This window comes from Oncorhynchus keta, chromosome 10 (genome assembly GCF_023373465.1).
Source record: "Oncorhynchus keta strain PuntledgeMale-10-30-2019 chromosome 10, Oket_V2, whole genome shotgun sequence".
Lineage (NCBI taxonomy): Eukaryota > Metazoa > Chordata > Actinopteri > Salmoniformes > Salmonidae > Oncorhynchus > Oncorhynchus keta.
Window position 1 is genome coordinate 5227118 of NC_068430.1, and position 26766 is coordinate 5253883.

At 46.2% G+C, this 26766-nt stretch overlaps 1 protein-coding gene across 7 annotated transcripts in view; it reads right to left on the reverse strand.

The window, feature by feature from the left end:
* Positions 1-26766, reverse strand: part of LOC118389600 (dedicator of cytokinesis protein 3-like) — a 454681-nt gene that overhangs the window by 80827 nt on the left and 347088 nt on the right. For 4 of the 7 annotated variants that reach the window (XM_052526210.1, XM_052526209.1, XM_052526212.1 and 1 more), the window contains exons 15-24: positions 23227-23351; positions 21648-21810; positions 17218-17324; positions 15993-16164; positions 15067-15164; positions 14893-14976; positions 9131-9231; positions 8385-8466; positions 7429-7599; positions 6449-6544 (exon numbers count right to left, since the gene is read on the reverse strand). In XM_052526210.1, coding sequence (XP_052382170.1) covers positions 6449-6544; positions 7429-7599; positions 8385-8466; positions 9131-9231; positions 14893-14976; positions 15067-15164; positions 15993-16164; positions 17218-17324; positions 21648-21810; positions 23227-23351 — 1199 coding nt within the window. The remainder of the gene's footprint in view (positions 1-6448; positions 6545-7428; positions 7600-8384; positions 8467-9130; positions 9232-14892; positions 14977-15066; positions 15165-15992; positions 16165-17217; positions 17325-21647; positions 21811-23226; positions 23352-26766) is intronic. The other 3 variants (XM_052526213.1, XM_052526214.1, XM_052526211.1) reach the window with 1 other exon arrangement.

Sequence of the window (26766 nt, forward strand, 5' to 3'; positions counted from 1 at the left end):
GGCACTAAGAACAGAACAACGGGAACGTTTCCCTTGTCAGCGTCATTATTAGTGCAATGCCCCTTAAATATTTTGGAGAATCATGTCAAATGAGCGAGAATGTCGCGCCCTTAGAGATCCTTTGTATGTCTCTATGTGGGTTGGGTATTGTGTACTACAGTAGGGTCAGGGTGTGATTTGGGTTGGGTATTGTGTACTACAGTAGGGTCAGGGTGTGATTTGGGTTGGGTATTGTGTACTACAGTAGGGTCAGGGTGTGATTTGGGTTGGGTATTGTGTACTACAGTAGGGTCAGGGTGTGATTTGGGTTGGGTATTGTGTACTACAGTAGGGTCAGGGTGTGATTTGGGTTGGGTATTGTGTACTACAGTAGGGTCAGGGTGTGATTTGGGTTGGGTATTGTGTACTACAGTAGGGTCAGGGTGTGATTTGGGTTGGGTATTGTGTACTACAGTAGGGTCAGGGTGTGATTTGGGTTGGGTATTGTGTACTACAGTAGGGTCAGGGTGTGATTTGGGTTGGGTATTGTGTACTACAGTAGTGTCAGGGTGTGATTTGGGTTGGGTATTGTGTACTACAGTAGGGTCAGGGTGTGATTTGGGTTGGGTATTGTGTACTACAGTAGGGTCAGGGTGTGATTTGGGTTGGGTATTGTGTACTACAGTAGGGTCAGGGTGTGATTTGGGTTGGGTATTGTGTACTACAGTAGGGTCAGGGTGTGATTTGGGTTGGGTATTGTGTACTACAGTAGGGTCAGGGTGTGATTTGGGTTGGGTATTGTGTACTACAGTAGTGTCAGGGTGTGATTTGGGTTGGGTATTGTGTACTACAGTAGGGTCAGGGTGTGATTTGGGTTGGGTGTTGTGTACTACAGTAGGGTCAGGGTGTGATTTGGGTTGGGTGTTGTGTACTACAGTAGGGTCAGGGTGTGATTTGGGTTGGGTATTGTGTACTACAGTAGGGTCAGGGTGTGATTTGGGTTGGGTGTTGTGTACTACAGTAGGGTCAGGGTGTGATTTGGGTTGGGTGTTGTGTACTACAGTAGGGTCACGGTGTGATTTGGGTTGGGTGTTGTGTACTACAGTAGGGTCAGGGTGTGATTTGGGTTGGGTGTTGTGTACTACAGTAGGGTCAGGGTGTGATTTGGGTTGGGTGTTGTGTACTACAGTAGGGTTAGGATGTGATTTGGGTTGGGTATTGTGTACTACAGTAGGGCCAGGGTGTGATTTGGGTTGGGTGTTGTGTACTACAGTAGGGTTAGGATGTGATTTGGGTTGGGTATTGTGTACTACAGTAGGGTCAGGGTGTGATTTGGGTTGGGTATTGTGTACTACAGTAGGGCCAGGGTGTGATTTGGGTTGGGTGTTGTGTACTACAGTAGGGTTAGGATGTGATTTGGGTTGGGTATTGTGTACTACAGTAGGGTCAGGGTGTGATTTGGGTTGGGTGTTGTGTACTACAGTAGGGTTAGGGTGTGATTTGGGTTGGGTATTGTGTACTACAGTAGGGTCAGGGTGTGATTTGGGTTGGGTGTTGTGTACTACAGTAGGGTCAGGGTGTGATTTGGGTTGGGTATTGTGTACTACAGTAGGGTTAGGGTGTGATTTGGGTTGGGTATTGTGTACTACAGTAGGGTCAGGGTGTGATTTGGGTTGGGTGTTGTGTACTACAGTAGGGTCAGGGTGTGATTTGGGTTGGGTGTTGTGTACTACAGTAGGGTCAGGGTGTGATTTGGGTTGGGTATTGTGTACTACAGTAGGGTTAGGGTGTGATTTCGGTTGGGTATTGTGTACTACAGTAGGGTCAGGGTGTGATTTGGGTTGGGTGTTGTGTACTACAGTAGGGTCACGGTGTGATTTGGGTTGGGTATTGTGTACTACAGTAGGGCCAGGGTGTGATTTGGGTTGGGTATTGTGTACTACAGTAGGGTCAGGGTGTGATTTGGGTTGGGTATTGTGTACTACAGTAGGGTCAGGGTGTGATTTGGGTTGGGTATTGTGTACTACAGTAGGGTCAGGGTGTGATTTGGGTTGGGTGTTGTGTACTACAGTAGGGTCACGGTGTGATTTGGGTTGGGTATTGTGTACTACAGTAGGGTCAGGGTGTGATTTGGGTTGGGTGTTGTGTACTACAGTAGGGTCAGGGTGTGATTTGGGTTGGGTATTGTGTACTACAGTAGGGTCAGGGTGTGATTTGGGTTGGGTATTGTGTACTACAGTAGGGTCAGGGTGTGATTTGGGTTGGGTATTGTGTACTACAGTAGGGTCAGGGTGTGATTTGGGTTGGGTATTGTGTACTACAGTAGGGTCAGGGTGTGATTTGGGTTGGGTATTGTGTACTACAGTAGTGTCAGGGTGTGATTTGGGTTGGGTATTGTGTACTACAGTAGGGTCAGGGTGTGATTTGGGTTGGGTATTGTGTACTACAGTAGGGTCAGGGTGTGATTTGGGTTGGGTATTGTGTACTACAGTAGGGTCAGGGTGTGATTTGGGTTGGGTATTGTGTACTACAGTAGGGTTAGGGTGTGATTTGGGTTGGGTATTGTGTACTACAGTAGGGTCAGGGTGTGATTTGGGTTGGGTATTGTGTACTACAGTAGTGTCAGGGTGTGATTTGGGTTGGGTATTGTGTACTACAGTAGGGTCAGGGTGTGATTTGGGTTGGGTATTGTGTACTACAGTAGGGTCAGGGTGTGATTTGGGTTGGGTATTGTGTACTACAGTAGGGTCAGGGTGTGATTTGGGTTGGGTATTGTGTACTACAGTAGGGTCAGGGTGTGATTTGGGTTGGGTATTTTGTACTACAGTAGGGTCAGGGTGTGATTTGGGTTGGGTATTGTGTACTACAGTAGGGTCAGGGTGTGATTTGGGTTGGGTGTTGTGTACTACAGTAGGGTCAGGGTGTGATTTGGGTTGGGTATTGTGTACTACAGTAGGGTCAGGGTGTGATTTGGGTTGGGTATTGTGTACTACAGTAGGGTCAGGGTGTGATTTGGGTTGGGTATTGTGTACTACAGTAGGGTCAGGGTGTGATTTGGGTTGGGTGTTGTGTACTACAGTAGGGTCAGGGTGTGATTTGGGTTGGGTATTGTGTACTACAGTAGGGTCAGGGTGTGATTTGGGTTGGGTATTGTGTACTACAGTAGGGTTAGGGTGTGATTTCGGTTGGGTATTGTGTATTACAGTAGGGTCAGGGTGTGATTTGGGTTGGGTGTTGTGTACTACAGTAGGGTCACGGTGTGATTTGGGTTGGGTATTGTGTACTACAGTAGGGCCAGGGTGTGATTTGGGTTGGGTATTGTGTACTACAGTAGGGTCAGGGTGTGATTTGGGTTGGGTATTGTGTACTACAGTAGGGTCAGGGTGTGATTTGGGTTGGGTATTGTGTACTACAGTAGGGTCAGGGTGTGATTTGGGTTGGGTGTTGTGTACTACAGTAGGGTCACGGTGTGATTTGGGTTGGGTATTGTGTACTACAGTAGGGTCAGGGTGTGATTTGGGTTGGGTGTTGTGTACTACAGTAGGGTCAGGGTGTGATTTGGGTTGGGTATTGTGTACTACAGTAGGGTCAGGGTGTGATTTGGGTTGGGTATTGTGTACTACAGTAGGGTCAGGGTGTGATTTGGGTTGGGTATTGTGTACTACAGTAGGGTCAGGGTGTGATTTGGGTTGGGTATTGTGTACTACAGTAGGGTCAGGGTGTGATTTGGGTTGGGTATTGTGTACTACAGTAGTGTCAGGGTGTGATTTGGGTTGGGTATTGTGTACTACAGTAGGGTCAGGGTGTGATTTGGGTTGGGTATTGTGTACTACAGTAGGGTCAGGGTGTGATTTGGGTTGGGTAGTGTGTACTACAGTAGGGTCAGGGTGTGATTTGGGTTGGGTATTGTGTACTACAGTAGGGTTAGGGTGTGATTTGGGTTGGGTATTGTGTACTACAGTAGGGTCAGGGTGTGATTTGGGTTGGGTATTGTGTACTACAGTAGTGTCAGGGTGTGATTTGGGTTGGGTATTGTGTACTACAGTAGGGTCAGGGTGTGATTTGGGTTGGGTATTGTGTACTACAGTAGGGTCAGGGTGTGATTTGGGTTGGGTATTGTGTACTACAGTAGGGTCAGGGTGTGATTTGGGTTGGGTATTGTGTACTACAGTAGGGTCAGGGTGTGATTTGGGTTGGGTATTGTGTACTACAGTAGGGTCAGGGTGTGATTTGGGTTGGGTATTGTGTACTACAGTAGGGTCAGGGTGTGATTTGGGTTGGGTGTTGTGTACTACAGTAGGGTCAGGGTGTGATTTGGGTTGGGTATTGTGTACTACAGTAGGGTCAGGGTGTGATTTGGGTTGGGTATTGTGTACTACAGTAGGGTCAGGGTGTGATTTGGGTTGGGTATTGTGTACTACAGTAGGGTCAGGGTGTGATTTGGGTTGGGTGTTGTGTACTACAGTAGGGTCAGGGTGTGATTTGGGTTGGGTGTTGTGTACTACAGTAGGGTCAGGGTGTGATTTGGGTTGGGTGTTGTGTACTACAGTAGGGTCAGGGTGTGATTTGGGTTGGGTATTGTGTACTACAGTAGGGTCAGGGTGTGATTTGGGTTGGGTATTGTGTACTACAGTAGGGTCAGGGTGTGATTTGGGTTGGGTGTTGTGTACTACAGTAGGGTCAGGGTGTGATTTGGGTTGGGTATTGTGTACTACAGTAGGGTCAGGGTGTGATTTGGGTTGGGTGTTGTGTACTACAGTAGGGTCAGGGTGTGATTTGGGTTGGGTATTGTGTACTACAGTAGTGTCAGGGTGTGATTTGGGTTGGGTATTGTGTACTACAGTAGGGTCAGGGTGTGATTTGGGTTGGGTGTTGTGTACTACAGTAGGGTCAGGGTGTGATTTGGGTTGGGTGTTGTGTACTACAGTAGGGTCAGGGTGTGATTTGGGTTGGGTGTTGTGTACTACAGTAGGGTCAGGGTGTGATTTGGGTTGGGTGTTGTGTACTACAGTAGGGTCAGGGTGTGATTTGGGTTGGGTATTGTGTACTACAGTAGGGTCAGGGTGTGATTTGGGTTGGGTGTTGTGTACTACAGTAGGTTCAGGGTGTGATTTGGGTTGGGTGTTGTGTACTACAGTAGGGTCAGGGTGTGATTTGGGTTGGGTGTTGTGTACTACAGTAGGGTCAGGGTGTGATTTGGAGTGGTCTACAGTACTACAGTAAGAGCAAAATAAATATAACAAAATAAACTAACAAAAACCTCAGTATAACAACAGTTTCAGTAAGTAACACTGTAGTTGTGCACAATTATCAGTTTCTATTTGGGTTTATGTCGCTCGTTCATTGTCAGTTAGAGACACAGTAGGACCCAAAAGCATACTCAGTCCTCTAACACCCCCTTGTGGTGGTCTGGAGCAATGAAGTAGTGACGCAGGGTACCGTACTAAACCACAAATTATCTCTAAGTCCCGCTGGGTAAACTCGCAAGTTTCAGAAGGAGGAACCACTGTATGTATACACTACGCGGTCAAAAGTTTTAGAACACCTACTCATTCAAAGGTTTTTCTTTATTTGTACTATTTTCAATATTGTAGAATAACAGGGAAGACATCAGCACTATGAAATAACACATATGGAATTATGTAGTAACCAAAAAAGTGTTAAAAATATCAAAATATATTTTATATTTGAGATTCTTCAAAGTAGCCACCCTTTGCCTTGATGACAGCTTTGCACACTCTTGGCCTTCTCTCAACCAGCTTCATGAGGTAGCCACCTAGAATGTATTGCAATTAACAGGTGTGCTTTGTTAATTTGTGGAATTTGAGCAAATCAGTTGTGTTGTGACAAGGTAGGGTTGGTATATAGAAGATAGCCCTATTTGGTAAAATACCAAGTCCATATTATGGCAATTACAGCTCAAATAAGCAAAGAGAAACGATGTGCTTCTCTGCGCCGACTGATATTTCTTCTGCGCACAGCTTACAGGGTGGATGTTTGAGTATCTTGCTGTTTATAAAAGGGGTTGGTGGTTGGTTGGTAGGGAGGTTGGGAGGCTGGTTGGTAGGGAGGTTGGTTGGTAGGGAGGTTGGGAGGCTGGTTGGTAGGGAGGTTGGTTGGTAGGGAGGTTGGGAGGCTGGTTGGTTAGGTGGTTGGGAGGCTGGTTGGTGGTTGGTTGGTAGGGAGGTTGGGAGGCTGGTTGGTAGGTTGGGAGGCTGGTTGGTAGGGAGGTTGGGAGGCTGGTTGGTAGGGAGGTTGGGAGGCTGGTTGGTAGGGAGGTTGGTAGGGAGGTTGGGAGGCTGGTTGGTAGGGAGGTTGGTAGGGAGGTTGGGAGGCTGGTTGGTTGGGAGGTTGGGTGGTTGGTTGGTAGGGAGGTTGGGAGGCTGGTTGGTTGGGAGGTGCTTGATGCCAGAGTGGGCGGGCGGAACTTGGCAGAGGACCCCCATTGTACAAGGCTACAGCGACTTACTGAGAGAGGAGAGGGGCGAGGAGCGTTGGAGCTCCAGGCCTGAGTACAGCTGATGGGGCCTGGGGGCTGTCCCTGTCCAGAGTTAGGCTGGGGGACCTGAGGAGTCAGGGGGGGACAGGACAGTCAGGGGACAGAGAGGGTCCCAGAGGAAGGGGACAGGAGAAGGAGGTAACATATGTAGTACACAAAGCAGGGGCAAAGGAGGCAGATAAAGAAGATAGAGACAATTAGACTAATTAAAGCAACTGAAATACTGTGGCAAAGGGATTCTAACTACTTTAGATTGTAAAGAAATTCAAATAGAAAAAGGATTCTACGAACTAGTGTATATTTTATATATATATTTTTTCAGCTGCAGAGCTGAAAAGAGAGTAAACAGTGAAGTCACGGAGCTGAAAAGAGAGTAAACAGTGAAGTCACAGAGCTGAAAAGAGAGTAAACAGTGAAGTCACGGAGGACGTATTGATGGTATAAATGGATAATGTTGTTGAATCTCAGAATCTTCATATCGACTCTCTTCACTTCCTCGTCCTGGTGGAAGAATGAAGTCGTCACACTTCGGCACAGTTCCAGACGGGAACAAACAAACACAAAATAAGAAATAAGCTATCTTGATATGGGGGCTGAACATTACAATGGTTAGCATCTAAACAACATTTAGCCATGCCTAAGGCTACTGGCTATTACTATTACCATTCTATTATTACACTGGGGGTGGGGTCAGTGTAGGTCGGCAGTGGGCGGCAGGGTAGCCTAGTGGTTAGAGCGTTGGACTAGTAACCGAAAGGTTGCAAGTTCGAATCCCTGAGCTGACAAGGAACAAATCTGCCCTTGAACAGGCAGTTAACCCACCGTTCCTAGGCCGTCATTGAAAATAAGAATTTGTTCTTAACTGACTTGCCTAGTAAAATAAAGGTAAAATAAAAACCCTGCTGTGTGTCAGAATGTTTAGACCTCTGGGGTGTGTTTAGGTCACTGACCTGTGTGAAAACGAGCGTCTCAGAACCGCGGCTGTCCAGACTGAGGACAAAGCGGATGGACAAGAAGAGCTCCTGGATGCTGGCTCTGAACTGTTCTTCCTCCATACCACAGGTAGCACGGGAGTACAGGATACGAGACTGGATAATAAACTTCAACAGGTACTCCAGAGCCTGGGTGGAGGAGATAAGGACATAGACGTGTAACTGGTTGGATTGAAACCTCTCGCACGTCAACCTAACCTCTTCACCACTTGACCACGAGAACATCCAGGGTGCCAGGGTTAGATTTGGGCTCTTGATCTGGAAATCAAGATTCTAATAAACAACGTGCAAAAAGGGCACGACTTTCTTTATGTCGGAAATATTTAATTTTTTATTACGATAAATATTAAATAGCATGTTGAGGTTTCAGTCTACTGTGATTTTTATCAGAAAAAAAAGAAAAAGTTGTGATCGTTTTTAAATAAATGAAACAATATTCAGTCAATCACGATAGTTTTCAGAGATAACGAATTGAGGAGGGACAGAGACATCGACATAAGGACCCATGAGACATTGATGGAGACAGACAGGCTTTCTAAGGACAGTATGGTGGTACAAACAGTCATCCATTTTTTTTTTAAATCATGTGGATAGAATCTATTATTTACACAGGAAACATTTACATTGCATTGCAGCATTTACAAATATAAAGCAATGAGTAAGCTTTTATTCATATTTTATTCAACTAATTTACTGAGTAGTCCTTCTCGCCCAAACACATTCCATATTGACTGTAGATTTTACACTGCACTGTACTGGTATTTCAATGGTAATGTAATGAATTTTTTTCCGTACAATTTTTTTCACTACCGGGAACAATCAAGAGCTTTTTTTTCTGGTCACATACATGATCAAGGACATTTTTAGCACCCCCCCCCCCCTAACTCAAAACATATTCCCATGAGTTCTCCTACCCTCATGGCCTCCTGGATGTGGTTCTGTCTCACCACCTCTGCAGAACGGTCCATGTACCACTTCAGACAGCGGATCAACTCTCTGCACGAGACAAAGACGTTTCATCAAAACCAGCAAAAGTGAGGGGGTCTTGATTTTGTACAGTGCATTCAGAAAGTATTTTTCTGTTGTTCTGCCCCTGAACAGGCAGTTAACCCACTGTTCCTAGACCAGTTAACCCACTGTTCCTAGACCAGTTAACCCACTGTTCCTAGACCAGTTAACCCACTGTTCCTAGACCAGTTAACCCACTGTTCCTAGACCAGTTAACCCACTGTTCCTAGACCAGTTAACCCACTGTTCCTAGACCAGTTAACCCACTGTTCCTAGACCAGTTAACCCACTGTTCCTAGACCAGTTAACCCACTGTTCCTAGACCAGTTAACCTGCTGTTCCTAGACCAGTTAACCCACTGTTCCTAGACCAGTTAACCCACTGTTCCTAGACCAGTTAACCCACTGTTCCTAGACCAGTTAACCCACTGTTCCTAGACCAGTTAACCCACTGTTCCTAGACCAGTTAACCCCACTGTTCCTAGACCAGTTAACCCCACTGTTCCTAGACCAGTTAACCCACTGTTCCTAGACCAGTTAACCCCACTGTTCCTAGGCCGTCATTGAAAATAACAATTTGCTCTTAACTGACTTGCCTAGTTAAATAAAGGTAAAATAAAAAAGAAATACCAGACGTTGCAAAGGAAACTCACTTGTACGCCAGCGCTCCAGCAAAGTGCTTCTGGATGTAAGTGTCCATGACGGGGCAGAAGTGATAGTACTTACTGTCCCTCAGCAGATTAATGATGAAAACCTGAGGAGAAGGAGAGAGAGATAGTCAGTTAGGAGTCTTGACAATGGAGGACTGTAAGAACAAAACCCGAGGAGAAGGAGAGAGAGATAGTCAGTTAGGAGTCTTGACAATGGAGGACTGTTAAGAACAATACCTGAGGAGAAGGAGAGAGAGATAGTCAGTTAGGAGTCTTGACAATGGAGGACTGTAAGAACAACACCAGTAGGAGAAGGAGAGAGAGATAGTCAGTTAGGAGTCTTGACAATGGAGGACTGTAAGAACAATACCTGAGGAGAAGGAGAGAGAGATAGTCAGTTAGGAGTCTTGACAATGGAGGACTGTAAGAACAATACCTGAGGAGAAGGAGAGAGAGATAGTCAGTTAGGAGTCTTGACAATGGAGGACTGTAAAGAACAATACCTGAGGAGAAGGAGAGAGAGATAGTCGGTTAGGAGTCTTGACAATGGAGGACTGTAAGAACAATACCTGAGGAGAAGGAGAGAGAGATAGTCAGTTAGGAGTCTTGACAATGGAGGACTGTAAGAACAATACCTGAGGAGAAGGAGAGAGAGATAGTCAGTTAGGAGTCTTGACAATGGAGGACTGTAAGAACAATACCTGAGGAGAAGGAGAGAGAGATAGTCAGTTAGGAGTCTTGACAATGGAGGACTGTAAGAACAATACCTGAGGAGAAGGAGAGAGAGATAGTCAGTTAGGAGTCTTGACAATGGAGGACTGTAAGAACAATACCTGAGGAGAAGGAGAGAGAGATAGTCGGTTAGGAGTCTTGACAATGGAGGACTGTAAGAACAATACCTGAGGAGAAGGAGAGAGAGATAGTCAGTTAGGAGTCTTGACAATGGAGGACTGTAAGAACAATACCTGAGGAGAAGGAGAGAGAGATAGTCAGTTAGGAGTCTTGACAATGGAGGACTGTAAGAACAATACCTGAGGAGAAGGAGAGAGAGATAGTCGGTTAGGAGTCTTGACAATGGAGGACTGTTAAGAACAATACCTGAGGAGAAGGAGAGAGAGATAGTCAGTTAGGAGTCTTGACAATGGAGGACTGTAAGAACAATACCTGAGGAGAAGGAGAGAGAGATAGTCAGTTAGGAGTCTTGACAATGGAGGACTGTTAAGAACAATACCTGAGGAGAAGGAGAGAGAGATAGTCAGTTAGGAGTCTTGACAATGGAGGACTGTTAAGAACAACACCAGTAGGAGAAGGAGAGAGAGATAGTCGGTTAGGAATAGAGGTCTGAGTAGACTTCAAGGTAAGAGCCCTGGAATTAGGGGACAAACGGTTGTCGGACTTGTCGCTTCAATGACAGCTATTTTATAGCAAAAAAAAAACATTATATAAAATATAACAGAATATTTTTTCCAAATGAAGAAATGTTGCCAGTGTGAAGAGATGTGCATCTCGCTTCAGGAACAGTTCTTTTCATTTGACGCGTTGAAGACAAATCTTTCAAGGTTTCAAACTAAAAATCGGTCTTCTTTTCGATATACAGACGTTTGATTTAGTTTCTGTTCTTTGGAATTCTCTAAATGGATGAACAATTCCACGTGGAACCCTGCATGGTGCTGAACCACGTCCAGGGCATCTGTTTGGCATTAATGGTTTAAATGATTCTGATGGAAATTAGCTCTTTGTCTTTACCAAACTAACGTTTTAGCATATTTTCAGTGTGGAACCTGTCTATTGTTTAGGGGTGTTATAGCCTAGGAACACTGGAGCCTTAAAGAAAAATGTTTACAACAACAAAAATATTCAGGGCAAGTCAAAAAGCATCTCTGGTTAAAAATGTGATCTCTAGTCAAACATGTGATCTCTAGTTAAACATGTGCTCTCTAGTCAAACATGTGATCTCTAGTTAAACATGTGATCTCTGGTTAAACATGTGATCTCTAGTCAAACATGTGATCTCTAGTCAAACATGTGATCTCTGGTTAAACATGTGATCTCTAGTCAAACATGTGATCTCTAGTCAAACATGTGATCTCTGGTTAAACATGTGATCTCTGGTTAAACATGTGATCTCTGGTTAAACATGTGATCTCTAGTCAAACATGTGATCTCTAGTTAAACATGTGATCTCTGGTTAAACATGTGATCTCTGGTTAAACATGTGATCTCTGGTTAAACATGTGATCTCTGGTTAAACATGTGATCTCTAGTCAAACATGTGATCTCTGGTTAAACATGTGATCTCTAGTCAAACATGTGATCTCTAGTCAAACATGTGATCTCTGGTTAAACATGTGATCTCTGGTTAAACATGTGATCTCTGGTTAAACATGTGATCTCTAGTCAAACATGTGATCTCTAGTTAAACATGTGATCTCTGGTTAAACATGTGATCTCTGGTTAAACATGTGATCTCTGGTTAAACATGTGATCTCTGGTTAAACATGTGATCTCTAGTCAAACATGTGATCTCTAGTCAAACATGTGATCTCTAGTTAAACATGTGATCTCTGGTTAAACATGTGATCTCTGGTTAAACATGTGATCTCTAGTTAAACATGTGATCTCTAGTTAAACATGTGATCTCTGGTTAAACATGTGATCTCTGGTTAAACATGTGCTCTCTGGTTAAACATGTGATCTCTGGTTAAACATGTGATGTCTGGATAAACATGTGATCTCTGGTTAAACATGTGATCTCTAGTTAAACATGTGATCTCTGGTTAAACATGTGATCTCTGGTTAAACATGTGATCTCTGGTTAAACATGTGATCTCTAGTTAAACATGTGATCTCTAGTTAAACATGTGATCTCTGGTTAAACATGTGCTCTCTGGTTAAACATGTGATCTCTAGTTAAACATGTGATCTCTAGTTAAACATGTGATCTCTAGTTAAACATGTGATCTCTGGATAAACATGTGATCTCTGGTTAAACATGTGATCTCTAGTTAAACATGTGATCTCTAGTTAAACATGTGATCTCTGGTTAAACATGGGATCTCTAGTTAAAGATGTGATCTCTGGTTAAACATGTGATCTCTGGTTAAACATGTGATCTCTGGTTAAACATGTGATCTCTGGATAAACATGTGATCTCTGGATAAACATGTGATCTCTGGTTAAACATGTGATCTCTGGTTAAACATGTGATCTCTGGTTAAACATGTGATCTCTAGTTAAACATGTGATCTCTGGTTAAACATGTGATCTCTGGTTAAACATGTGGTCTCTAGTTAAACATGTGATCTCTGGTTAAACATGTGATCTCTGGTTAAACATGTGATCTCTGGTTAAACATGTGATCTCTAGTTAAACATGTGATCTCTGGTTAAACATGTGCTCTCTGGTTAAACATGTGATCTCTGGTTAAACATGTGATCTCTAGTTAAACATGTGATCTCTAGTTAAACATGTGATCTCTAGTTAAACATGTGATCTCTGGATAAACATGTGATCTCTGGTTAAACATGTGATCTCTAGTTAAACATGTGATCTCTAGTTAAACATGTGATCTCTGGTTAAACATGTGATCTCTGGTTAAACATGTGATCTCTGGTTAAACATGTGCTCTCTGGTTAAACATGTGATCTCTAGTTAAACATGTGATGTCTGGACGCCCATCACCAGGTTCAGTGAGTAACTCCACTCTGGGGTCCTTTCTATAGCTTATTACCAGGCTGAGATGAGGGTACACTGGGGTAAGCCCAACATGGCACCCTATTCCCTTAAAATAGCGCACTACTTTTGACCAGGCTTGTTGAGCCTCACAGAAGAGCCATGGTAAGTCCAAAAAGGCATCATATTCCCAATATGGACCACTACTTTTCTAGTCGAAGATAGTGCATTAATAGGGAATAGGGTGCCATTTTAAATGTACCCTGCCTCTTCTGTGAGCAGTGAGCCCACCCATCAATACAGACTGTTCCTCTGAGCAGTGAGCCCACCCATGAATACAGACTGTTCCTCTGAGCAGTGAGCCCACCCATCATACAGACTGTTCCTCTGAGCAGTGAGCCCACCCATCAATACAGACTGTTCCTCTGAGCAGTGAGCCCACCCATCAATACAGACTGTTCCTCTGAGCAGTGAGCCTACCCATCAATACAGACTGTTCCTCTGAGCAGTGAGCCCACCCATCAATACAGACTGTTCCTCTGAGCAGTGAGCCCACCCATCAATACAGACTGTTCCTCTGAGCAGTGAGCCCACCCATCAATACAGACTGTTCCTCTGAGCAGTGAGCCCACCCATCAATACAGACTGTTCCTCTGAGCAGTGAGCCCACCCATCAATACAGACTGTTCCTCTGAGCAGTGAGCCCACCCATCAATACAGACTGTTCCTCTGAGCAGTGAGCCCACCCATCAATACAGACTGTTCATCTGAGCAGTGAGCCCACCCATCAATAAAGACTGTTCCTCTGAGCAGTGAGCCCAACCATGAATACAGACGGTTCCTCTGAGCAGTGAGCCCACCCATCAATACAGACTGTTCCTCTGAGCAGTGAGCCCACCCATCAATACAGACTGTTCCTCTGAGCAGTGAGCCCACCCATCAATACAGACTGTTCCTCTGAGCAGTGAGCCCACCCATCAATACAGAATGTTTCCTCTGAGCAGTGAGCCCACCCATCAATACATACTGTTCCTCTGAGCAGTGAGCCCACCCATATGGCCCTGCAAAGGCAGCTGGCTGAGAGAGAGTTCCTAATAATCACTGGCTCTGGGCCAGCTGGGACACACTGACACCACCATATTCCCTATACAAGTGTAGGATCTTAATTTGGACCATTATTGTCGCAGCGAAATAATCCTGCTGCGACAGGATTTGAACGTTTGGTCCATAATGTTGCTTGATCGGTGGTTAGGCTATTAGCTGGACAAAAGTAAGCTACATGAAAAGTGCAGTAACAGTATGTCAGTAACAGTATGTTAGTGTGGGTTTTCAGTGAACTTATTTATGTCAAGCATTTCCTGCAGTGCCATGCGGTAGCAGGGATGGAGGCTGGAGTCTTTGACAATTTTTAGGGTCTTCCTCTGACACCGCCTGGTATAGAGGTCCTGGAGGGCAGGAAGCTTGGCCCCGGTGATGTACTGTGCCGTACGCACTACCCTCTGTTGCACGATCCTACACATGTACAGTGCACTACTTTTTACTAGAGCCCTATGGAACCCTGATCTAAAGTAGCGCACTACTTTTTACTAGAGCCCTATGGAACCCTGGTCTAAAGTAGCGCACTACTTTTTACTAGAGCCCTATGAGCCCTGGTCTAAAGTAGTGCACTACTTTTTACTAGAGCCCTATGGAACCCTGGTCTAAAGTAGTGCACTACTTTTTACTAGAGCCCTATGAGCCCTGGTCTAAAGTAGTGCACTACGTTTTACTAGAGCCCTGTGAAAACCTGGTCTAAAGTAGTGCACTACGTAGGGTGCCATTTGAGACACAATATCTGTTATTACCGAGGAGGAGTAAGAGGCCGACACAGGTCAGGTGATGCATGACTCAGGTCAGGTGATGCACGACTCTGGAGGTGATCTGTAGCAGCAGATGATCACTGTGCTGGACAGGAAGACGCCGAGAGTCGTGTCACGCAGGAATACACTCACCTAGCTCACAATAACGATCAGGGTCATGAGCGTGCTCAGAGACACACACACACACACACACATTACGTAAAACATTACAGTCCATTTGAAGAGGTTTCTCACCAGTGACTGGAACACCAGGGGACCGTACTTGTCAGTGTTGTCATCCAGGATGGAAAACAGGGTGTCCAAGATGTCTTGAAGAAACTGTAAGATTGAACATGTGGTTGTTGTTGTTTTGTTAGATCACCATAGATCGTGTACATGGTAAAAGGTGTATTAGTAAGTATGTCTGACCTTGACGATCTCCTCTCCACTGACGTGACGTAGTCTCCCCATGATGTCCATCACTCTGTCAGGGTGGGCCTTCCACTTCAACAACGCAAGCAGGTCCACTGGGAATCAAAAAACGGAATCAGAATCGGAATTGGAATCTAACAAAAATCGAAATTAGATCAAGATCAACTTGGCTGACAAAATGGTGGGGAGAGGAGAGGAGAGGGTAGGGTAGGGTAGGGTAGGAGAGGGTAGGAGAGGAGAGCAGGGGAGGGGTGAGGAGAGGAGAGGAGAGGAGAGGGTAGGGTAGGAGAGGAGAGCAGGGGAAAGGAGAGGAGAGGAGAGGAGAGGAATAGAGAGGAGAGAGAGGAGAGGAGAGGAGACGAGAGGAGACGAGAGGAGAGAGGAGAGGAGAGGAGGAGAGGAGAGGAGAGGAGAGAGGAGAGGGGAGGAGAGGAGGGGAGAGTAGAGGAATAGAGGGGAGGGGAGGAGAAGAGACCTACCATTCTGTGTGAGCTTGGTGGAGGAGAAGAGACCTACCATTCTGTGTGAGCTTGGTGGAGGAGAAGAGACCTACCATTCTGTGTGAGCTTGGTGGAGGAGAAGAGACCTACCATTCTGTGTGAGCTTGGTGGAGGAGAAGAGACCTACCATTCTGTGTGAGCTTGGTGGAGGAGAAGAGACCTACCATTCTGTGTGAGCTTGGTGGAGGAGAAGAGACCTACCATTCTGTGTGAGCTTGGTGGAGGAGAAGAGACCTACCATTCTGTGTGAGCTTGGTGGAGGAGAAGAGACCTACCATTCTGTGTGAGCTTGGTGGAGGAGAAGAGACCTACCATTCTGTGTGAGCTTGGTGGAGGAGAAGAGACCTACCATTCTGTGTGAGCTTGGTGGAGGAGAAGAGACCTACCATTCTGTGTGAGCTTGGTGGAGGAGAAGAGACCTACCATTCTGTGTGAGCTTGGTGGAGGAGAGCTGTGTGGAGATCCAGAGGGTCTCCTTGGTGCTGCGTTGGAAGATGAGGCTGGAGGGGATGTTGGGACAGCCGTTGAAGTCCTCCTTACAGCAGGGCAGACCCAGGTACAACGCGTGGTTACTGAACGTAGCATTCTCATCACACTGGAGAGAGGGAGAGAGAGAGAGAGGGAGGGAGGGAGGGAGGGAGGGAGGGAGGGAGGGAGGGAGGGAGGGAGGGAGGGAGGGAAGGAAGGAAGGAAGGAAGGAAGGAAGGAAGGAAGGAAGGAAGGAAGGAAGGAAGGAAGGAAGGAAGGAAGGAAGGAAGGAAGGAAGGAAGGAAGGAAGGAAGGAAGGAAGGAAGGAAGGAAGGAAGGAAGGAAGGAAGGAAGGAAGGAAGGAGACAGAGAGAAAGACAGGAACAGAGAGAAAGACAGGAACAGAGAGAGAGAGAGACAGAGAGAGAGAGAAGACAGACAGAGAGACAGAGAGAGAGAGAGAGAGAGAGAAAGAAAGAAAGAAAGAAAGAAAGAAAGAAAGAAAGAAAGAAAGAAAGAAAGAAAGAAAGAAAGAAAGAAAGAAAGAAAGAAAGAAAGAAAGAAAGACAGAAACAGAGAGAGACAGACAGACAGACAGACAGACAGACAGACAGAAAGACAGAAACAGAGACAGAGACAGAGAGAAAGAGAGAGAGAGAGAGAGAGAGAGAGAGAGAGAGAGAGAGAGAGAGAAAGACAGGAACAGAGATGGAGATAGAGATCAGGTTGTAGATCAGAGAAAGATGGAATGCTACCGGACTTCACTTTAGCTGAATACTTAACCTGTGAAGAAGACCCCAAACAAAGAAGTACCTATTCACAGAATTAGTGATCATAGCCTGGCAAATGAAACCGCAAACAAAAACTGGCCTGAGAGGACAGACTATGTCATAACTGATTGTGACAGATTGTGATGGAGATACAGAGACAGATTGTGGTGGGGACAGAGAGACCGAGAGACAGAGAGATAGACAGATTGTGATGGAGATAGAGAGACAGATTGTGGTGGGGACAGAGAGACAGAGAGAGATTGTGATGGAGACAAAAAGACAGAGAGAACAGCCTCCTGACTAACCTTGTATTGTGATGGAGATAGAGAGACAGATTGTGGTGGGGACAGAGAGACAGAGAGAGATTGTGATGGAGACAAAAAGACAGAAAGAACAGCCTCCTGACTAACCTTGTACACAAAGAGCTCGTGACTCTCGTCTGATAGCGTTGTCCCGTCCTCTCTCATCAGTGGTGTGAAGGCAAAACCAAACAGCTTCTTCTCCCCCTTGTCTTTGGCTATAGAGAAGAGAGGAAGAACAGAGAGAGATCGCCAATCATTTGGTCTCTGTAACCCAGCCGTCCGCCCTTAAGTACCAAAGCTACAGGTCTGGTGACCAGGCTAGTACTAAGGAAGAAAAATACTGTTGCTACCCAATAAGAACTACTGAAGTGAAACTTCAACTTCAAGAGTCGCTGAACATTTTCTCTAGACCGTGACAATACCTAGCTGAACCACTTGAAGGAACATTACAACAAAAGAGTAGTACAGTGCATACCGATCTAGAAAACAGGCAGGTACTCACTGGAGCAGTCTCAGTACTCACTAGAGCAGTGTAGGAACGTAGAGACCAGGCCGGTACTCACTGGAGCAGTGTCTGAATGTAGAGACCAGGTCGGTACTCACTGGAGCAGTGTCTGAACGTAGAGACCAGGTCGGTACTCACTAGAGCAGTGTCTGAACGTAGAGACCAGATCGGTACTCACTGGAGCAGTGTCTGAATGTAGAGACCAGGCCGGTACTCACTGGAGCAGTGTCTGAGGAGACCAGGTCGGTACTAACTGGAGCAGTGTCTGAATGTAGAGACCAGGTCAATACTCACTGGAGCAGTGTCTGAATGTAGAGACCAGGCCGGTACTCACTGGAGCAGTGTCTGAATGTAGAGACCAGGTCGGTACTCACTGGAGCAGTGTCTGAACGTAGAGACCAGGTCAATACTCACTGGAGCAGTGTCTGAACGTAGAGACCAGGTCGGTACTCACTGGAGCAGTGTCTGAATGTAGAGACCAGACCGGTACTCACTGGAGCAGTGTCTGAATGTAGAGACCAGGTCGGTACTCACTGGAGCAGTGTCTGAATGTAGAGACCAGGCCGGTACTCACTGGAGCAGTGTAGGAACGTAGAGACCAGGCCGGTACTCACTGGAGCAGTGTAGAACGTAGAGACCAGGCCGGTACTCACTGGAGCAGTGTCTGAATGTAGAGACCAGGTCGGTACTCACTGGAGCAGTGTAGGAACGTAGAGACCAGACCGGTACTCACTGGAGCAGTGTCTGAACGTAGAGACCAGGTCGGTACTCACTAGAGCAGTGTCTGAACGTAGAGACCAGGTCAATACTCACTGGAGCAGTGTCTGAACGTAGAGACCAGGTCGGTACTCACTGGAGCAGTGTCTGAACGTAGAGACCAGGTCAATACTCACTGGAGCAGTGTCTGAACGTAGAGACCAGGCCGGTACTCACTGGAGCAGTGTCTGAACGTAGAGACCAGACCGGTACTCACTGGAGCAGTGTCTGAACGTAGAGACCAGGTCGGTACTCACTGGAGCAGTGTCTGAACGTAGAGACCAGGTCGGTACTCACTGGAGCAGTGTCTGAACGTAGAGACCAGACCGGTACTCACTGGAGCAGTGTCTGAACGTAGAGACCAGGTCGGTACTCACTGGAGCAGTGTCTGAACGTAGAGACCAGACCGGTACTCACTGGAGCAGTGTCTGAATGTAGAGACCAGATCGGTACTCACTGGAGCAGTGTCTGAATGTAGAGACCAGGCCGGTACTCACTGGAGCAGTGTAGGAACGTAGAGACCAGGCCGGTACTCACTGGAGCAGTGTCTGAACGTAGAGACCAGGCCGGTACTCACTGGAGCAGTGTAGGAACGTAGAGACCAGGTCGGTACTCACTGGAGCAGTGTAGGAACGTAGAGACCAGGCCGGTACTCACTGGAGCAGTGTCGGAACGTAGAGACCAGGCCGGTACTCACTGGAGCAGTGTAGGAACGTAGAGACCAGGCCGGTACTCACTGGAGCAGTGTCTGAACGTAGAGACCAGGCCGGTACTCACTGGAGCAGTGTCTGAACGTAGAGACCAGGCCGGTACTCACTGGAGCAGTGTAGGAACGTAGAGACCAGGCCGGTACTCACTGGAGCAGTGTAGGAACGTAGAGACCAGGCCGGTACTCACTGGAGCAGTGTCTGAATGTAGAGACCAGATCGGTACTCACTGGAGCAGTGTCTGAACGTAGAGACCAGGCCGGTACTCACTGGAGCAGTGTCTGAATGTAGAGACCAGGTCGGTACTCACTGGAGCAGTGTCTGAACGTAGAGACCAGGCCGGTACTCACTGGAGCAGTGTCTGAACGTAGAGACCAGGCCGGTACTCACTGGAGCAGTGTAGGAACGTAGAGACCAGACCGGTACTCACTGGAGCAGTGTCTGAACGTAGAGACCAGGCCGGTACTCACTGGAGCAGTGTAGGAACGTAGAGACCAGGCCGGTACTCACTGGAGCAGTGTCTGAACGTAGAGACCAGGCCGGTACTCACTGGAGCAGTGTCTGAACGTAGAGACCAGGCCGGTACTCACTGGAGCAGTGTAGGAACGTAGAGACCAGGCCGGTACTCACTGGAGCAGTGTAGGAACGTAGAGACCAGGCCGGTACTCACTGGAGCAGTGTCTGAATGTAGAGACCAGGCCGGTACTCACTGGAGCAGTGTCTGAACGTAGAGACCAGGCCGGTACTCACTGGAGCAGTGTCTGAATGTAGAGACCAGATCGGTACTCACTGGAGCAGTGTCTGAATGTAGAGACCAGGCCGGTACTCACTGGAGCAGTGTAGGAACGTAGAGACCAGGTCGGTACTCACTGGAGCAGTGTAGGAACGTAGAGACCAGGTCGGTACTCACTGGAGCAGTGTAGGAACGTAGAGACCAGGCCGGTACTCACTGGAGCAGTGTCTGAACGTAGAGACCAGGTCGGTACTCACTGGAGCAGTGTAGGAACGTAGAGACCAGGTCGGTACTCACTGGAGCAGTGTCTGAACGTAGAGACCAGGTCGGTACTCACTGGAGCAGTGTAGGAACGTAGAGACCAGGTCGGTACTCACTGGAGCAGTGTCTGAACGTAGAGACCAGGTCGGTACTCACTAGAGCAGTGTCTGAACGTAGAGACCAGGTCGGTACTCACTGGAGCAGTGTCTGAACGTAGAGACCAGGTCGGTACTCACTAGAGCAGTGTCTGAACGTAGAGACCAGGTCGATACTCACTGGAGCAGTGTAGGAACGTAGAGACCAGGTCGGTACTCACTGGAGCAGTGTCTGAATGTAGAGACCAGGCCGGTACTCACTGGAGCAGTCTCAGTACTCACTAGAGCAGTGTCTGAATGTAGAGACCAGGCCGGTACTCACTGGAGCAGTGTCTGAACGTAGAGACCAGGTCGGTACTCACTGGAGCAGTGTCTGAACGTAGAGACCAGGTCGGTACTCACTGGAGCAGTGTCTGAATGTAGAGACCAGGTCGGTACTCACTGGAGCAGTGTCTGAACGTAGAGACCAGGTCGGTACTCACTGGAGCAGTGTCTGAACGTAGAGACCAGGTCGGTACTCACTGGAGCAGTGTCTGAATGTAGAGACCAGGTCGGTACTAACTGGAGCAGTGTCTGAACGTAGAGACCAGACCGGTACTCACTGGAGCAGTGTCTGAACGTAGAGACCAGACCGGTACTCACTGGAGCAGTGTCTGAACGTAGAGACCAGATCGGTACTCACTGGAGCAGTGTCTGAACGTAGAGACCAGACCGGTACTCACTGGAGCAGTGTCTGAACGTAGAGACCAGATCGGTACTCACTGGAGCAGTGTCTGAACGTAGAGACCAGATCGGTACTCACTGGAGCAGTGTCTGAACGTAGAGACCAGATCGGTACTCACTGGAGCAGTGTCTGAATGTAGAGACCAGATCGGTACTCACTGGAGCAGTGTAGGAACGTAGAGACCAGGCCGGTACTCACTGGAGCAGTGTAGGAACGTAGAGACCAGGTCGGTACTCACTGGAGCAGTGTCTGAACGTAGAGACCAGGTCGGTACTCACTGGAGCAGTGTCTGAACGTAGAGACCAGGCGGTACTCACTGGAGCAGTGTAGGAACGTAGAGACCAGACCGGTACTCACTGGAGCAGTGTCTGAATGTAGAGACCAGATCGGTACTCACTGGAGCAGTGTCTGAATGTAGAGACCAGGCCGGTACTCACTGGAGCAGTGTAGGAACGTAGAGACCAGACCGGTACTCACTAGAGCAGTGTAGGAACGTAGAGACCAGGTCGGTACTCACTGGAGCAGTGTCTGAACGTAGAGACCAGGTCGGTACTCACTGGAGCAGTGTCTGAACGTAGAGACCAGGTCGGTACTCACTGGAGCAGTGTCTGAACGTAGAGACCAGGTCGGTACTCACTGGAGCAGTGTAGGAACGTAGAGACCAGGTCGGTACTCACTGGAGCAGTGTCTGAACGTAGAGACCAGACCGGTACTCACTAGAGCAGTGTAGGAACGTAGAGACCAGGCCGGTACTCACTGGAGCAGTGTCTGAACTCGAAGCGTAGGTGTGACCCTCTGAAGCGGTCTATGGGGATGGGTAGTTTAACCACCTCGCTCCAGCGGGGGCTGTTGTTGTGGTAGAGGACAAAGGAACGATGTTCGCTGATGTGAGGCTCACCACTGCCCAGGCTGATACAGTCCTGAGAAGAACAGGGAAGTACATATTGATACAGACACACACGGACACCATACACTTATTTAGATTGTTTCACATACAGTACCAGTCCAATGTTTGGATGTAACCACTCCAGTGTTTTCCTTTATTTCTACTATTTTCTACATTTATAGAATAATAGTGAAGACATCACAACTATGAAATAACACATATGGAATCATGTAGTAACCAAAAAAAAGTGTTAAACAAATCTAAATATATTTTATGTTTGAGATTCTTCATATAGCCACCCTTTGCTTTGATTACAGCTTTGCACACTCCTGGCATTCTCTCAACCAGCTTCATGAGGTAGTCACCTGGAATGCATTTCAATTAACAGATGTGCCTTGTTAAAAGTTCATTTGTGGAATTTATTTCCTTCTTGAGCCAATCACTTGTGTTGTGACAAGGTAGGGGTGATATACAGAAGACAGCCCTATTTGGTAAAAGACCAAGTCCATATTATGGCAAGATCAGCTCAAATAAGCAGAGAGAAACAACAGTCCGTCACTACTTTCAGACGTGAAGGTCAGTCAATCTGGACAATTTCAAGAACATTGAAAGGTTCTTCTGTTGGTCACAGATACCTTTAAAAAACATTAATCCAGTCCGTTAGCCTCCTGTAAGGCGTCAAATCTCTTTCGCGTAGAGTTGAACAGGATAATGGTTGTCCTCCCACTTCTCTTCAATTGTTTCAATTGCTGTGTGAAGTTGCTGGATATTGGCGGGAACTGGAATACACTGTTGTACAAGTCGATCCAGAGCATCCTAAACATGCTCGTTGGGTGATTTGTCTGGTGATTATGCAGGCCATGGAAGAACTGGGACATTTTCAGCTTCCAGGAATTGTGTACAGATCCTTGTGACATTAGGCCATGTATTATAATGCTTGAAACATGAGGTCATGGTTGTAGATGAATGGCACGACAATGGGCCTCGGGATCTCATCACGATATCTCTGTGTCAGTGACCATCGGAGGTGAGCATTTGTCACTGAAGTCGGTTACGACGCCGAACTGCAGTCAGGTCAGTCAGGACTCTGGTGATGAGCTGCTCTGAGACGGTTTCTGAAGAAATTATTTGGTTTTGTAAACCCACAGTTTCATCGGCTGTCAGAGGAGCTGGTCTCAAACGAACCCGCAGGTGAAGAAGCCGGATGTGGAGGTCCTGAGCTGCCGTGGTTACACGTGCTCTTTGGTTATGAGGCCGGCAAGGACGCACTGCAAAATTCTCTAAAACAACGTTGAAGGCGGTTTATGGTAGAGAAATGAACATTAAATTATCTGGCAACATCTCTTCCTATGATCTTTACACACGTTGCGTTTATATATTTTTTGTTTAGTGTATAAAATCGTAAAGTTACCTGACGTTTTAAGGTCTTCGGGAAAAAAAAAACACCTACTTTGAGTATTTCTCCGTCTGTGAAGAGCACGTAGACGGAGACCTCAATGTTCTTCTGGACACTCTTTCCTCCCCTCTCAAAGTCTCCTCTTTCCAAGGTGAGGTACAGGTCGTTACGGATGTCACCTGGGGAGATTAGACACACAATTTACATCAAGGGGCTCAACTTTGATCGCATCAACAACAGGTTGTTGGTAAAAAAATATTTTAAAAATGACTGAAATTAATTCACTTTCGGTAGATTGGTTGGTCAAAGTCTGTTGGATAGGCCTTGTTACGACGTGACGATATTATGATGGATATTTTTATTTATTATTATTTTTGTTTGAACGAAATCCCCCGTTTCTGTCTATGACATAACAGTGATTCCGGCTGGTTGAGAGAGGCTGTGGAGAGTAGAGTTTACACCCAGATCTTCCACCTCCAGAGCCCCATCCCTCTCCTTCACATCCCCTCCCAAAACATGACCTTTTCCCTGGGTAAACACTCAGCTAACTGGCTCCACCACCCCCTGGATGTGCTGCTAGATGCCGAAACACATCATCGATCTTTTCGAAACTGTTGACCTATTTACCCGCACACACACACACACACACACACACACACACACACACACACACACACACACACACACACACACACACACACACACACACACACACACACACACACACACACACACACACACACACACACACACACACACACACACACACACACACACACACATACACACACACACACACACATACACACATACACACAAACACACACACGTATGCTTGAACATACACACACATCTGTCAACATACACACACATGTGTCAACACACAAACACACACACATGTGTCAACATACACACACACAAACACAGACACGCGTCAACACACACACACGCGTCAACACACACACACACCATCCTATTCAGAGTGATAGGCAATGCTCTCATTTCTTTCTTTTTTTCGTCCTGGTTCTAAAGCTGAAGACATTTTTTTGACTGTTGAAATGAAAAAAAAAAAATGAAAAAAAGAAGCTCAATCCATCATTGTCTATGGGTGAGTTTTAAACCAAGAGATCAACTGTTGGGACTACGATGTGTGTGGATATTGTACAGTAACGTCTAAGAAGCTTCGGATCCTAAAAAAGGAGATATTACTTAGAGTAAAACATCTCTATATTTCCATGATGTTATTAAATACTACATCAATGAATATTCTGCCATGGGATAATGGTCTTTTTTAGGAGATGCTTTCCTTCCTCAGAATTCAGTGAGTCTGATTGCTGTTCTACACGGTACTAACCATTAATATTGAAAAGCTGGGAACAATGAGCATCCATTGTCTTTAAGAGGAACAGTGTGTATTGATTGGTGGGCTGGATCACAGACAGATTGTACAGTAAGAGGTTTCTCAAGTACAGTAACTTGTTTCTCAAGTAGCGAACATCAGAAAACCCCTTTTAGATGTTTTAGTGATGCATTAAAGATGAGGAAGCCACATGACTACAATTTAACTACATTATTACATAATATTACAAAAAATTGAACTACATTATTACATAATATTACTACAGTTTAACCACATTATTACAGTAATATTACTAAAATTTAACTACATTATTACAGTAATATTACTAAAATGTAACTACATTATTACAGTAATATTACTAAAATTTAACTACATTATTACATAATATTACTAAAATTTAACTACATTATTACAGTAATATTACTAAAATTTAACTACATTATTACATAATGTTACTAAAATTAAACTACACTATTACATAATATTACTAAAATGTAACTACATTATTACAGTAATATTACTACAGTTTAACCACATTATAACATAATATCTCTCTCTGTTGCATGCTCTCTCTCTCTCTCTCTCTCTCTCTCTCTCTCTCTCTCTCTCTCGCACTCTCTCTGTTCTCTCTCATTGTTCTCTCTCTCTCTCTCTCTCACTCTCTCTGGTCTCTCTCTGTTCTCTCTCTCTGTTCTCTCTCTCTGTTCTCTCTCATTGTTCTCTCTCTCTCTCTCTCTCTCGCTGGTCTCTCTCTCTGTTCTCTCTCTCTGTTCTCTCATTTGGGCACATCAGTCGCATCTTTTCTTAATGTGGCAATCAGCAGTAGAAACATTGTTTTCCCCACCCCTGTTTTGGTAAAAAGCTGAGGGATGGCTGGAGAAATAACCACACTCAAATTCATAGACAAAGGTATGGATGCTCTGAACATCCATGCTAATGCTATCAATGTATGTATGCACACATGACTGTAAGTCGCTCTGGTAAAAGCGTCTGTTCTAAATGGCATCTGTTCTTATTATTATATATTATTGTTCTCTCTCTCTGTTCTCTCTCTGTTCTCTCTCATTGTTCTCTCTCTCTCTCACTCTCTCTGGTCTCTCTCTCTGTTCTCTCTCTCTGTTCTCTCTCATTGTTCCCTCGCTCTCTTTATCTAGCTCTCCCCAGCCCCACTCTCTCTAACTCACTGCCTCTCTGTTTCTCCCCCTCTCGCTTACCTCGCTCTCGATCCAAACACCCATCTAATCCATCTCATCTTCTCCAAATACCACCTTGCCCATTTAAAGAATATGAAAAGCCTCCACTCACTCATTCACAGTCCTCATGTGGTTGCACATGGAAATAGAGATATACTGTATACCCATAAGCATATAAACATCGGTGGCACCGGAGGAGATTACCCTATATGAGGAAAGATTGTATAGGAATGATGACGGTAATATGAATGTGAAGATAGACAGACAGACTGTGTTTGCTTTCAACGCCTGATTAGACTGTGGCTATGTGCCAATATCCAATGGCATATCACTTAGGGACATTGTAACACAGTCCGTTAGTATTTCAGTGTTTCATATTAAATAAATGATATAAATGCCGGAGAAGCTGGGTGGGAGTCAGTGGCTGAATCCTGTCTTTCTCTATCCAATTGGTAGTTACAGTCTTGTCTCATCGCTGCAACTCCCGAGAGGCGAAGGTCGAGAGCCACGCGTCCTCCGAAACACGACCCAACCAAGCCGCACTGCTTCTCTGACGCAATGCCCACTTAACCCGGGAAGCCAGCCGCACCAATTTGTCAGAGGAAACACTGTACACCTGGTGGCCGTGTCAGCGTGCGCTACGCCCGGCCACAGGAGTCGCTAGTTCGCGATGGGACAAGGGCATCCCTGACGGCCAAACCCTCCCGTAACCCGGACGACGCTGGGCCAATTGTGCGCCGCCCCCATGGATCTCCCGGTCACGGCCGGCTGCGACAGAGCCTGGAGTCAAACCAGGATCTCTAATGGCACAGCTAGCAACTGTGATGCAGTGTCGTAGACCACCGCCTCACTCAGGAGGCCCTCTGTTGTGCATCCTAAATGGTAACCTATTCCCTATATAGTGCACTACTTTAGACCAGAGCCCTATGGAACCCTATTCCCTATTATAGTACACTACTTTAGACCAGAGCCCTATGGAACCCTATTCCCTATATAGTACACTACTTTAGACCAGAGCCCTATGGAACCCTATTCCCTATT